Here is a 14,606-nt window from a genome sequence, read left to right as displayed (position 1 = left end):
ATTCTGAACATGATTTTGAGTAAAATATTTGACTTCTTCTGATATAATGTTGTTTCCAAATATTTTGTATTGTTTATCAAATCAACTTAAATATGTTAATTTGAAGACCTTATTTTTTGATATTGTATGTTCCTTATAGTTGTGGTTAGGATTATTTAAAATTTAAAACAAATAATTAGCAATGGATTTCCGAAATTTTCTGCAAATGTTGGTGTAACTTGAATTAAAATAGGAGTCTGTCTGGTTGAGGAAGAGTTTGCATACTTGTGTTGCAGAAAAAGGGTCAGATTGGAAAAACCTCATTTACGACTGGAAATATATATGTTTGACATCATCCTGTTTAGCGTATGCATCATTTGATTGTGTTCTATTTGACAATGCAATCTGCTGTTATGGAGTGAGATTGTTTCCACAAGCATTGTATTGTCTCCCTCCATCACAAGCTGTTGTGTTTTGTGCTATATAATTGTGTTTATAGCAAGCTGTTTATACTTTGGCATTCCTTATATTGATGTCTCCTGGCACCTCTTTTCTTTTGGTTTTCCTCTTATTTATCAAATGAGCTAGAGCTAGACAACAGATTTGAGGAAGAAAAACTAGAATTCGGGACTTTTATGTAGATTAAAGCAAGAATCTTGATGTTTGCTATTTTATGTATCTTTGATGGATTCTATGCTTCCAATGTTCAGGTGTTGCTGAAGTTTAATGTTGACGAGGAACAAATTGAAAAGATGACTAGGTGGCATCGGATTGCAATGGTGAGAAAGCTTTCAAGTGAGCAAGCTGCTTCAGGTGTTAAAGTAGATGCAACAGCATTGAATAAGTTTGCACGGGGACAGCGCATGTCATTTCTTCAGCTTCAGCAACAGGCACGAGAAAAATGTCAGGAAATCTGGGATCGTCAGTTTCAGAGTCTTTCAGCTGCTGATGAGGCACTTGAAAGTGATGCTGAAGCAAATAGTGATCTAGACTCCTTTGCTGGAGATTTAGAGAATTTACTGGATGCTGAAGAGGGTGAGGATGGTGAAATTGGTGATTCTGACACGAAAAGAGAGAAAAGAGAAACTATTAGAGGATTTGGTGCACGAAGACGAGCAACTCAAGCCCAAGCAGAGGAGGAAATTGAAGATGAAGCAGCTGAAGCAGCAGAACTTTGTAGGATGCTCATGGATGGTATGCTCTTTATCCATATGGAATCTCTTGCATTAGCTTAGTGTGTTCTTTTTAATTCTCATGGATGGTATACCTTTGATCCATATATACATTCCTGCATTAGTTTAGTAACTTACTTTTAAGGCTTAATTATTTATGTATAAACCTCATAATATGCATTAAGGAAGTTTTAAAGGCCTAGAGTTTTTATGAAGATGTGTTATGGGTGGATTCAAAAAGTTGGAGATTAAATAGGATCAATATGGAGCACATGATATGTGATTCAAGGTATTTGAGGCTCTGAGAAGACTATTGGTCTTCGTGTAGACTCCAGATTCTAGATATGCATATTTAAAGTTGAGTCTTGTAAAGCTCTTACATGGGTGAGAGTTGGGGACATGTAAGAAAATCTAGCTGATTTCTTTTTGTAGATTCATTTATCGTATCATCAATTCATATTGTCAAAGGAGGCTTCACTATGTGACCAAGGTTTCTGACTACTGTCCTGATTTTGATTTCTCCTTCGATTTCAATTTCAGGATCTGGATATTCCCTTAATTGTTTGGCTTTACTTCTGGTAACAGCAAAGGAGTTTTTATAGACTTCTGCTTGAGCAAGATTTACACTAGTGGTCTCTTAATTTGTACATTGCAAACTGTTGCTGCCAGCAACAGAAAAACATGCAAACTTACTGAACTAACTGTGTTCAGTATGATACCACGTGAATGCTAAAGCCTGACTGCTGCTAGTCTCTACGCTGACCCTTTGAATCTACTGCGCTACTGTTGACCTCTGGTTTGTGCAATCTACACTGTTGCCAACTCTGCTCTACGCTGTTCAGTCTTTGGTGCTCCTAGCCACTGCAACTGTCACCACGACACTCCTCAGCACCATCGGAAACTAGTCCATCCTGCTATTCCTGATCTCGACTCTCGTAGTTGTTGATTTGGGGTAGCATCGGATGTGCTCTAGGCTTGAAATTTTGTAGGGAGGCTTGGGCACATGCATTCCAAAGAACTGAGAAACTGTTTTGGGAAATTCCACCAAGAGACAATTTTATTAAAATAATTAATATTTTTAATGGAGTTCCTAAGTCTAAACTTAGGAAAATTAAAATATCAATTGGTATTAATCTAATTGTGGGTGTAACTTCTAGAAAAAGACGAAGATCAAGTCAAAATGATCTGCGCCTTTGATTAGGAGTTAATTTAGGTTGTTGGTTGTCCAACAAAAAGATATAAGAAAGGGCTTGAGGGTCATTTGGAAGACACACAAAGAGATCAAGAAAATCAATTTTCTGAACTGAGAAGTTATTAGGAGGAAAAATCGATTGAGGAGATCTTTTGCAAGTTGAGGGGTAGGGATAGAAGCTTCCAGAGAGAGAGAGATTCTTAGCCGGAGAATCATCAACAGAGAGGCAGAGAGTGATCCAGTAGCCTTGATGCAGAGGCTGACGCAGAGCCAGAGGGGCCACGCAGAAGCAACATAGAGGGAGAGAGAGAAAGTCGAAAATTAGAGCAGAGGGTCAGTTTTAGCAGCCGGAAGTCGGGGTGCGAGACTGGGAGGCTGAGAGCAATGACTGTGGGCTACTGATTGATTCTCTAGTTGGGTGACGCTCTGCTTGAGAGGGTTGACACTAGGACAACGTAGAGGCATCACAGTGATACCGCAGAGCCTACCAAGGGCACCTCATCCAGCAGCCAGAACATCCGAGACTTTTTCTCAGTGATTGTGTGATGTAAACTCACAATGCTTTTGCCAGTATTTCTCTCTATAACTGAATAACCCTGTGAGGTATTCGGTGATGTATTCAGAATTTGCTACTGCTTAATAATAATAAACCCTCAGAGATGTTGCATCGATTTTCCCACATTAGGGTTTTTTCAGGGACTATTGTCCAAAAATAACTGTGTCCTATGTGTTTGTAATTCCTTGCTCAGTTCTATGTTTCAGAATCATATTTAATTTGGTGTAGGTTGCTTCAGTAATTAACTTCAGTATTTTAAGAAGAAATCTGAAATAAGTTTATAACATAATTTACGATCTAGGTGAAGTAGATTCCACTGGTTGCAGTAGGATTCCAGAGATTGTTAGATCTATGAATTTTCACATGGTATCGAAGCTACTGACGTGAAACAGGGCAGAGCAGATTTAGCACTGAAGCAAGGGGCAACTTGCTGTAGCAAGCAACAGTTTGAACTTTGAAACCCCTTGGGGATTGCGCAGTTCTAGCCAGGGGGGGCTATATTTTCGTGGGTCTCTCTCTCTGAGTGAGATGACAGAGAGTTAAGATTGCCAGATCGAAAACTTGCCAAGGCTGAAGGAGCTACGAGAGCCATGCAGAGCTAGAGGGGTGTAGTTTTCTGCAAGCTGAGTGCTAGGCAGAAAATCCGTAACAGGGAAGAAGCAAATCACATAGTGAGGGAATACTTCCTTAGTAATTTCTTGTTGAGGAAATCAATATTTCTCATTTGCTAAGAAGCAGAGCAGAAGCTTACCAGCTCCATCAGGGAGTGCGTAAGGCAGACTAGGAGCTACGCAGTAGGGAGAAAGAGGGAGTTGTTCGACATTTTTCGGAAGATATGGCAACCAGTGGCTTGAGGGATCAAGAGAGGTTGGATGAGGCTTCCAACTATGCCATCTGGAAGGCTAGTATGTCTTTCCTTTTAGATGAGCATGCCCTCAAGATGCATGTTGATAATGTGGTAGCTGAACCTATGGATGCAGATTCGCTAAAGAAGTATAAGGTTGAGATGTCAAAGGCCAAAAGGATGATTCTGGATGGGATCAAGGATCACGTGTTGTGCCACGTTGCCAGCAAAGGATTCGTTGAGGAGATGTGGGATGCCTTGGCCACATTGTATCAGGGATCTTCCAAGCAATGAAAGATGTACTTAGAACAAAAGTTGAGGTCTGCGCATATGCAGAAGGGAGAACATGTGGATCCATTCCTCACGAAATTGAAGGAGACCGATGATGAGTTGACTGTTGCAGGGTACACACTTCAGGATTTAGAGTTAGTGAGACTGACTCTAAATTCCGCCTCAGATGAATAGCAAGTCTGTGTCTAGAGTATCTTGGGTAGAGCAACTTTGCCAAATTGGGACGAGATGTGGGCAGCTTTGAAACAAGAAGAGCTGAGGAGAGACCTAGTTAAGGTCAAACTTGACGGAAGTAGCAACAACAGTGGGTCAAAGCCAAAGTAGCGGAGGATAACGCAACTCTTGTACCGAAGGCACAACATGGGGAATAGAGACGAAGAAAGGACGTCTCCAAGGTGAGGTGCTTCAGATGTGGCAAGATGGGCCACTATGCATCCTAGTGTCCATGAGGGAGGTGGGTTGATATAGAACTGTAGTTCGATAGAGCTAAAGATGGGCAGGATCCTTGAGGAGCCCACCTCTTGGATCATCACCTTCCTACGGGAGCCCATGATCAGTAGTAGCGGGATGGAGGAATTTTCAGTTGGTGCCATGGTGTGTTGATTCAACCATTGTTTTAAAAAACGGCCTGGTTGAAATCGAAATGACCGAGCCAGACTGAGCCAAGGCTTGGCAGGGTCAGCTCAGTGGCCAATTCGGTTTGGTAGGCCGGGTTTTTTATCGTGCTGGCCGAGTCAGTCACCGACTCGACTGAGCCCGAGCTAACTCCACCGGCTCGGTGGGCACGATCGAAAAATGTTTTTTATTTTATTTTATTTTATTTTTTTATTTTTTATTTTTTTATTTTTATTCTTTGTGTGTGGATTTGAGGACCCCAAAGCCCATTCTTTTTTGCCTTTTGGTTCTTTGGGGTCCATTTTCCTCTCCCAAACCCTATAAAAGCTACCCAACCATGCTCATTTCCTCACAACTATCTCATTGCGTTTGAGTGAGAATTTGTGAGTTGTGAAGAGTTGTGGAGTTTGTTTTCGGAGCAGTAGTGAAGAGTCTTGGGAAAGCATTGGAGTAGGAATGAGGAGCTTCTTGGGCAACCATTGGAGCAACATTGAGTAGTTGGTTTGTTGGAACAACTTTGAGGAGGCAGTTTGTGCTTAGAGGTATTTTTTTTTTCACTTCTAAAAATCTGTTTTTGCTTATTTATTTTTTTGTGCAAATCTGGAAATTGAAAAGAGTGTTTTTTGTGATAGAAATAAACATTGAAGCAATGCTATTTTTTTGTTGTTGCATTTTCAGAAATTTTCCTTTCATTTCCAAGTCAAAAAATGGCTCCTAGAGTGAAAGTTGTTTCTTGGGCATATGCTGAAATGGTTGATAATCAAATGCATTGCAAAGTTTGCCATAGAAAAATTAAGGAGGGTTCTAGGGGCATTAATGGGATGAAACAACACTTGGTAGGGATTAGAGGCCAAATTACTCAATGTGAATCACCACAAATTGGGGAGATTAGGAAGGAGTTGTTAAATAGATTTGAGAAGTTTCAAGAAGAAAAGGCTAGGCAAAAAGAAATAGAGGCTGAAATTGGGAGGAAGAGGAGTATATAAAAAATGATGGCTACCAACCCCCATTTTGATTTTCAGGGTTCTGTACTGATGCATCCAACCCCTTTTGCTATGTTCCTCCCTCTTTTGAGTCTATTCAAGAAAAGGGTAAGGGTAAAATGAAAAAGAAGGGTGATATGAATATCAAAAGTTATTTCACTATCGCACCCTCCTCCTCATCAGATGCACATGGTCCTGAACTGAGGAGAACTTTGCAACCCACTTTAGATGAGCATTGGAAGAAAGAACTGAGGGAGACTGCTTGTGATTACATATCTAGATGGTGGTATCCCCTTCAATGCTTCCCATTCACCATATTATGAGCTTATGTTTGATGACATATTTGTTGTTGGAAAAGTCTTCAAAGGCCATACTATGCATGAGTTAAGGGGGTATTGATTGCAGAAAGAAATTTCCTCCATTAATGAGTATTGGAAAGATTTCAAAAGCTCATGGGCAAAAACAAGATGTACCATCATGTCAAATGGATGGACTAATCAAAGGAACCGTAGCATCATAAACTTTCTTATCTTGTCCCCATAGGGAATCATGTTTCTAAAATTAGTTGATGCATCTGATAGGGTGAAAGATGGACAATTGTTGTTTCAGCTATTGGATGAGGTTGTTGAGGAGGTGGGGGTGGCTAATGTTGTTCAAGTCATCACAGATAACTCTAACTATGTTCTTGCTGGTAAATTTTTAGAGGAAAAACACAGAAAACACAAAACCATCTTTTGGACCCATGTGCTGCACATTGCATAGACCTCATGCTCTAGGATATTGGCAAATTAGATTGGGTCAAGAACACTGTAGATCATGCCAAAAGCATAACAAAATTTATCTACAATCATTCATGGATTTTGAGCCTGATGAGGAGACACACAGGGGTAGGGATATTTTTAGGCCTGCCATCACTAGATTTTGCAACTCATTTTTTTGACATTGCAATCTATGCATTCACAACATATAAACTTGCAAAAGATGTTTTCCAGTGATGATCGGAATCAAAGTCAATGGTCTCTCAAACAGGAAGGCAAATAATTGAAAAAGAAAGTTAATGAAGAAATATTTTGGAGAAAGGCAACATAGATTGTGAATGTTGCTGAGCCACTAGTTAAGGTGTTGCGGTTGGTGGATGGGGAAAGATTGACTATGTGCTTCAGTTATGAGGCTATGGATCAAGAAAAGGAGCAAATAAAGAGGGCTTACAAGGATAGAGTGGCTAAGTATGGGCCCATTTGGGCAATCATTGATGAAAGACAGAATAATCAACTCCATTCCCTATACATGCAACTGGGTATTTTTTGAACCCACGGTATCATTATAAAGCTCTGGCGGCAGGAGCTTTGAGTGGGGAGGTTAGAGATGGATTGATTGACTTTATTGATCGCATGATCCCATTGGAGTGTGATCAATTGGAGATGCACGGACAGGTCACAACCTTCAACAAAGCCACTGGGACCTTTGGGAAGAACCTAGCAAAGATTGCAAGGGAAGCAGATGAGCTAGGTAAACAAAACTTTCAATTTTCAAATTCTTAGTAATTATTTTGTTAAATTGTTTATAATTTGAAAGTTGGATATAATTAATTGAAACTTGAGCTATCTCATTACACTACTATGTTTTTTGCAGCACAATGGTGGGAGGCTTTTGGTAGCCATTGTCCTCAATTGCAAAAGTTTGCAATTCATATTTTGAGTTAAACTTGCAATGCTACTGGCTATGAGCGCAATTGGTCTGTCTTTGAAAGGATTCACACGAAGAAGAGAAACCGTTTGGATAAAAAATGGTTAAATGATCTAGTCTATGTCCAATACAACCTCCATCTCAGATGCAACCAATTGCTGAACAAAAGACCTGATTCAAATCCAATTATGTTGGAAGATATTGATCCAACATCAGATTGGGTAGTGGAGAGTCATCCAACAGAGTTTGATTCTGATGAGGATCTTGATTTGGATTTATAGGTGGAGGCATCAGCCGAACATAATGTTCAGTTGAATGCAGATCCACTTGTACCAACCTCAGGCCCAGCCCCGAGTCCTCCAGTTGCAGTCGCTTCCTCTGCTCGGCCACGACGGAAGCGCATATCTTGTCTATCTCAACGTGCAACCGCTACACAGCCTACTAGTGCTACCACTACTACAGTTGTAGTTGGAGATGATGTTGAGGAGGAAGCCATGGGTTTCCCCGTCTGACTTTGATTCGGAGGTTGAGCCAGATGACGTTGGCTCCTTTAGTAGTAGCCAGTGGTACTTGTCACTGGTGACTAGTGATGTTTCACAGTTTACTTTTGTTGTAGCGACCATTTAGAGCCTCCTTGGTTATGTGTTTTTGTTTTGATCTCTATATCATCATCATGTATGTATTGGACAATGCATTGGGTGCCATTTTCATATAATGGATATATTCATGAGCCGACTTTGATCATATGTTGTCTTCTACCTATATTCTAAAGCTTGGTGTTTGGAAACATGAATGAAAATATTTAAAAATATGTTTTTTATAAAAAAATAAATATTTACTGTATTTTTTATAACGACCGAGTCATTGGAATCAAATCGGCCGAGTCAATACCGAGTCAGAGTCGGATTCGGAGTCGGAGTCAGAGTCGACCCTCGGCCGTTTCCGAGTCGGAGTCGGAGTTTTAAAACATTGGATTCGACAAATGCAGTGGTTAGTAGTGCTAGAATGTGAGCAGCGCAGAGCAGAAAGGCAACAGTGTGAGGAGGCACAGTGCAAAGCTTCAGCAACGCAATGGCTTTAGAAGAGAGCGTGAGACTAGCGACAGTCAGGAATTCAACACCGAGTTGTATCCACTAGATACTTGTCCAGTTTTGGGTGTTTTCAGTTGCTTCTCTCAGCAACTGAGTTGTAGTACGGATGTAGTATTAGTAGTGGCAGTGCTAGCAGCATAGCAGATGAAACATTTGAGAGGGAGCTGTAGTACAGATGTAGCATTGGCAGTGGCAGTTTCAAAGGTAGCAGTACAGTTGTAGCAACAATGCAGTAGTTGGTGGACAGTACATCAGACATCAGCAACGCAGAGGACACTGCTTTAGAGTTAGAGCATTATGCAGCAATAGTATATTGCTAGAGCAGATTCGTCGCTAAGAGGGAGTGTTGATTTGGGGTAGCATCGGTGTGCTCTAGGCCTCAAATTTTGCAGTGAGGCTTGGGCACATGCATTGCAAAGAATCCAGAAACCGTGTTTGGAAATTCCACCCAAAGACTTTTTTATTAAAATAATTAATATTTTTAATGGAGTTCTGATCTCTAAACTAAGGAAAATTAAAATATTAATGGGTATTAATCTAATTGTGGGTGTAACTTCTAGAAAAAGATGGAGATCAAGTCAAAACGATATGAAGCCTTTGATTAGGAGTTAATCTAGGCCGTTGGTTGTTCAACATAAAGATATAAGAAGGGGCTTGAGGGTCATTTGGAAGACACACACAGAGATCAAGAAAATCGATTTTCTGAAGTGAGAAGTTCTAAGAAGGAAAAATCATTTGACGAGATCTTTTGCAGTTGAGGGGTAGGGATAGCAGCTTTCGGAGAGAGAGATTCTCAGTCGGAGAATCTTCACCAGAGAGAGGTAGAGATTGATCCACTAGTCTTGATGCAGAGGTTGACGCAGGGCCGAAAGGGCCATGCAGAAGCAACACAATGGGAGAGAGAGAAAGTCGAAAGTCAGAGCAAAGGGTCGGTTTCAGCAGCCGGAAGCCGGGGTGTGAGACTGAGAGGCTGAGAGCAACGACTCTGGGCTACTGATCGATTCCCCAGTTGGGTGACGCTCCGCATGAGAGGGTTGACGCTGGGACAGTGTAGAGGCAACGCAGTGATAGTGCAGAGCCTGCCAGGTGCACCTCATCCAGAAGTCGAAACAACCGAGACTTTTTCTCAGTGATTGTGTGAGGTAAACTCACAGAGCTTTGTCAAATTTCTCTCTATAACTGAATAACCTTGTGAGGTATTCAATGATGTATTCAAAATTTTCTACTGCTTAATAATAATAAACCCTCAGATCTGTTGCACCGGTTTTCCCGCATTAGGTGTTTTTCGAGGGCTCTTGTCCAAAAATAATTGTGTCCTATGTGTTTGTATTTCCTCGCTCAGTTTCTATGTTTTAGAATCAATTTAATTTGATGTAGGCTGCTTCAGTAATTTACTTCAATATTTCAAGAAATTTGAAATAAGTTTGTAACATAATTGACAATCTAGGTGAAGTAGATTCAGCTGGTTGCAGTAGGATTCTAGAGATTGTTAGATTTAGGAATTTTCACAGTAGCAAGGTATTTATCCAAGAGGTGGACTCCTCAAGGATCCTAGCCATCGGTAGCTCTTTCCAACTACAACTCCAAATGAGCCCACCTCACTCCTGAAGGTATATCGGCTGTCATGGCAAACTCCTCTTCGATCTTTGCGGGCGTAGCCTTCGGATCGTGTTTCTTGTCCTTGTCCTTCTTCTTGAGAGGACACTGAGTAGTGCAGTGACCCATCTCACCATACTTGAAACACTTGTTCTTCGAGACTTCCTTCTCACGTGTCCACTGCTCCTGTTGCCCCTTCGATGCAAGGGCTGCATTATCCTCCTCCTCCTCGAGCTTTAGCCCACTGTTGCTGCTGCTTTCGTCAAGTTTGACCTTGACTAAGTCTCTCCTTAGTTGCTCTTGTTTTAGAGCTACCCACATCTCATCCCAATTCGGCAATGCTGCTCTGCCCAGAATACTCTGGACAAAGACTTGCCACTCATTTGAGACAATATTTAGGGCTAGTCTAACCAACTCTAAATATTGAGGTGTATGCCCCGCAACAGACAACTCATCACAGGTTTCCTTCATCTTCGTGAAGAATGGATCCACACGCTTTCCCTTTTGCATCTGAGCAGATCTCCATTTTTGCTTCAAGTACATCTTTCGTTGCTCGGAAGATCCTTGATATAACGTGGCCAAGGCATCCCACATCTCCTTAGCAGTCCCTTTGCTAGCAAGGTGACACACCACGTGATCTTGACTCCGTCCAAGATCATCCTCTTGGCCTTTGCCATCTTTGCCTTGTACTTCTTCAGCAGATCTGGATCCACTGATTCAACCACCATGTTGTCGACATAAGTGTTGAGGGTATGCTCATCTAGAAGGAATGACATTCTAGCCCTCCAGATGATCTAGTTGGATGCTCCGTCCAACTTGTCATGATCCCTCAAGCCATTGGTTGCCGTAACTGCCAAAAATAGAAAGTCGAATGACCTCCTCTCTCCTCTGTGCTGCTGCTGGGCTAGCCTATGTACTCCCTGCTGGAGCTAGTAAAACTGATGCCTTCTGTTGCTTCTCAGCTCTAGAGAATTCGAATTCCTTGGCTAGAAATTGTTTGAGGAAGAAATTCCCTCAGTTGTGCTTCTCTTGTTTCTTCTAATGATCTTCCACCCAACAAACTGCCTGCGGAAAAATCTATGTCCCAACAACTCTCTTCATGCTGAGGCTTTAATGCTGCTCCCTCTTCCCGACAAAAATTCGAACTGGAAGTGGTTCTCTCCGTTGACTCACTCGGAGAGAAATTGCTTCGAAAATCTGCCCTCTCGGCTTGGACTGCGCAAACCCTTTGGGATTTTGATCTAGTGCCTCCTGCAGTTTTTTCAAACTCCCTCTTCTGCTCAATGCTGGATCTACTAGCTCTGCTCTTCTTGCTTCACCTGCAACTTTGATACCATGTGAAAATTCCTCAACAAGAACCCCTACTGCAACAACTGATGATATTACTCCTATTTGTTAAATTCCTTCAAACAAATTACTTGCAGTTTCCTATGGAAAATATCGTAATATATACATTGCAACCTTCACTTAATTAAATATTATGAGGAAACAAGAGATTGAGAAAGAAAGAAAATACAACACAATAGACACTGTTATTTTTGGACAAATGTACCCGGAAAAACCCAATGCGTGAAAACAGATGTAGCAAATTTGAGGGTTTATTGTTATTAAGTAGTAGAAAATTCTGAATACATCTCTAAATACCTCTCACGTAATTCAATTACAGAGAGAGAAATACTGGCAAAAATATTTGTGAGATTACCTCACACAATCACTGAGAAAATCCCCGCTAATCCGGATACTGAATGAAGTGCCTTTGGCAGGCCCTATGTTGCCTCTGGGTAGTCCTCATGCAGTCCCTGTGTCAACCTCTCTAGGCACTGCGTCACCCAATGTGTTGATCGATTTGCTGCCCAGAGTCTTTGTTCCCAACCTCCCGATCTCACAACCTGGCTCCCGGCTTCTGAAACTAACTCTCCTCAGCAAAATTTCAGACTCTCTTTCACCCTCTGTGTTGCCTTTGCGCTGCCTCTGTGTGGCCCTTGGTGGCCCTGCGTCAGCCTTTGCGCTTGGGCTGTTGGATCCCTCTCTACCTCTCTCTGCTGATGATTCTTCGGCTAGGAAAATCTCTCTCTCTCTCTCCGGATGCTATCCCTGCCCCTCAATTGCAAGAAATCTCCTCTATCAGAACTTCTTCTTGAGAACTTATCACTTTAGAAATTCGATCTCTTGATCTCTTGATGTGTTTTCCTAATGATCCTCAAGCTCCCTTAAATAATATTCTCGTTGACATTCAATGACCTAGATTAAAAGCTAAGCAATGGCTAAGATCATTTTAGCTTGATCCTCTTCTTCATCTAGAAGTTACACCCACAATTAGATTAGTACCCATTAATATTTTTTATTTCCTAAGTTTAGACTTAGGGTCGCATTAAAAATTATTAATTATTTCAATAAAATTGTCTCCGGGTGGAATTTCCCAAAACACTTTTTGGGTTCTTTGGAACACATGTGTCCAAGCCTCCCTGAAAAATTTGAGGTCTAGAGCACGTTCGATGCTACCCCAAATCAACAACTAATAGGGAGAGCGAAGCACATTGAATGGTACACCACAAGCACAGAGAAATCAGACTATCTTTCCATCCACATCATCCCTCCCAACAACATTCAAGAAATCCCCTATTGTTCCTTTACCTCCAGAGCTTGTAGAAGTACCATGAGGAGATGAGTTACCAAATTTAGAGGTTGCACTTGATTCAGATTGAGTTTTTTGTTTCTTATTTTTTTTGTTGTGTAGCCTTCTCTGTTTGGATGTATTTTCTTCTTTGTTCAACTGAAACCCTTGGGCAAATTGCTATCCCCACGACACCCTTTTCTCATCACTATCCATCACCCCACAAAGATGCCTCCTCACATGAGTATATGAACCACTATATGGTTTTCCTCCATGACAACCATGAGGGCACAAAAGCTTGTAGGTTCCACCACCTTTTCCCCCTTCAAATTTGGTCACATAGTTCCACAAGGGTGTCAATGCAGCTTTCCCCTCTAGTGTTTCAATGTTCTCATTAGGTTCATACCCTTCCTCTTCAAACCATTCCTCCTTATCATACATTGTGTCACTCATATGGGGACCACTATTCTCTTGTTCTTCTTCTTCTTCCTTGCTATTCCTACTCCCCCTTTCCATCATGAAAACCAAAGGTGGAATGATAGATATAAGCCAAAAGAACACCATCTTGCAATATGAATATAGGTGGTGGACAACCTGCAAATAAATGAGCAAGAAGAAAGAATGGGAAAGAGTAGGAGAGGGACGAGAGAAAATACAAAAAACAATGACAAAAAAATGAGGGAGTTTGGGGTTTGCACTTACCTCTTTAGCTCTTGTAGATGTAAGCCCTTCTTTCCTCCTCCAAGTTCTTCCTCCTTCAATTCTCCTAGCTCCTCCTTCACTCCTTCAAACTCTTCTCAACTCTCTCTTCTCCAATCTCTCTTCTCCTCTCTTCTCCAAGCTCTCCTAAAACATAAGAGTGAGCAAATGAGAGGTGAAAATGACTTTTATCCTTTTCATTTCATCCCTAACCGAACACTAACACCCCTGCCAACCCAACTTAAGCCAAAAAAAAAGAAAAAAAAAGTTGAAGTGGGCCGCACGGCAGAACAGGCGGGTGGGCCCACAGAAGTGGTCGAGATCCGCCCAGAAGCGGCCCTGATCTGCGGTGGATCCACGGGGAATCGACTCTTCGAAACAGGGATCTGGCACGCAGAAACGCGGATCGGGCGGCATGGTTTCCACAGGCTAGGAATCGTTCGACCCGACCAGATTCGCATTTCGGTTTTTCGAAGCCAAGTTTCGGAGGGCAGATCAGCCGCATTTCCATACGGGACACAAATCGGGGTTTGGATCTAGGGTGGACGTTTCCTACAATGTTTTTCTTGACACTCAACTAGTCTGCGTATTTGTATAACCACGACTGTTGGAAAAAACATCGTATCTATTAAGTTCAAAGAAGGTTATGCTTGAAACAAATGAAAATTAAAAATGAGTAACAAGTTGGAGATAACTAAGTTGAAGTTATATCAATTGTATACCAAATAAAAAGTACAAAGTATTAAAAGTGAAGATTTTGTAATCTTTTATATAAGGAAAAAGAATATTTGAATATTTTGAAAGTAGCATTTATAAAATATAAAAAGTAAAAAATATTATTTAGAAGGTTTTTCTTGATTACAAAAAAAGAAAGTGAAATATGAGTTCAACATATAACTCAACATTTTGGACCAAATGTCCGTTTTGTAAAACATACATTGAATATCCACGATTCATAAAAATTGTGAATTATGTTGTCCAACATGTGGAAAATTATTTAATACGGAAGAATGTCAAGGTAATGAGTTGATGCAAATGAAAGGACTAGAGGAAAAACTCGCAGAATTGGAACAAAAATTAAAAGAAAAGGACGAGGAAATTTTGCCTTAAAGAGACCATAGCCAAAAGTTACTTGCGAAAGTCATGAAGTCCAAAGAAAGAAAGAAAAAATTAGAAGAAAAGGAATGTGTTGAGAAGAAATTCAATGAGAATCTATTAGAGAAGGAAGAAGAAATTTTATATTTAAAAGACCTTAATCAAAGATTGTTAGAACAAATCGGAATTTTAA

General features: G+C 40.9%; 1 protein-coding gene across 1 annotated transcript in view; it reads left to right on the top strand.

Annotated features, from left to right (window-relative positions):
* LOC149167919 (transcription initiation factor TFIID subunit 1-like) overlaps positions 1-14,606 on the top strand; it is a 153,614-nt gene that overhangs the window by 73,283 nt on the left and 65,725 nt on the right. The window contains exon 6 of the mRNA XM_089430632.1: positions 690-1,173. Coding sequence (XP_089286758.1) covers positions 690-1,173 — 484 coding nt within the window. The remainder of the gene's footprint in view (positions 1-689; positions 1,174-14,606) is intronic.

Source organism: Pinus tabuliformis, chromosome 5_1 (genome assembly GCF_031772625.1).
Source record: "Pinus tabuliformis cultivar Carrire ecotype Pingquan chromosome 5_1, CPIR1, whole genome shotgun sequence".
Lineage (NCBI taxonomy): Eukaryota > Viridiplantae > Streptophyta > Pinopsida > Pinales > Pinaceae > Pinus > Pinus tabuliformis.
The sequence above is the reverse complement of the archived record's forward strand: the minus strand, read 5'-3'. Positions and strand labels throughout refer to the sequence as shown.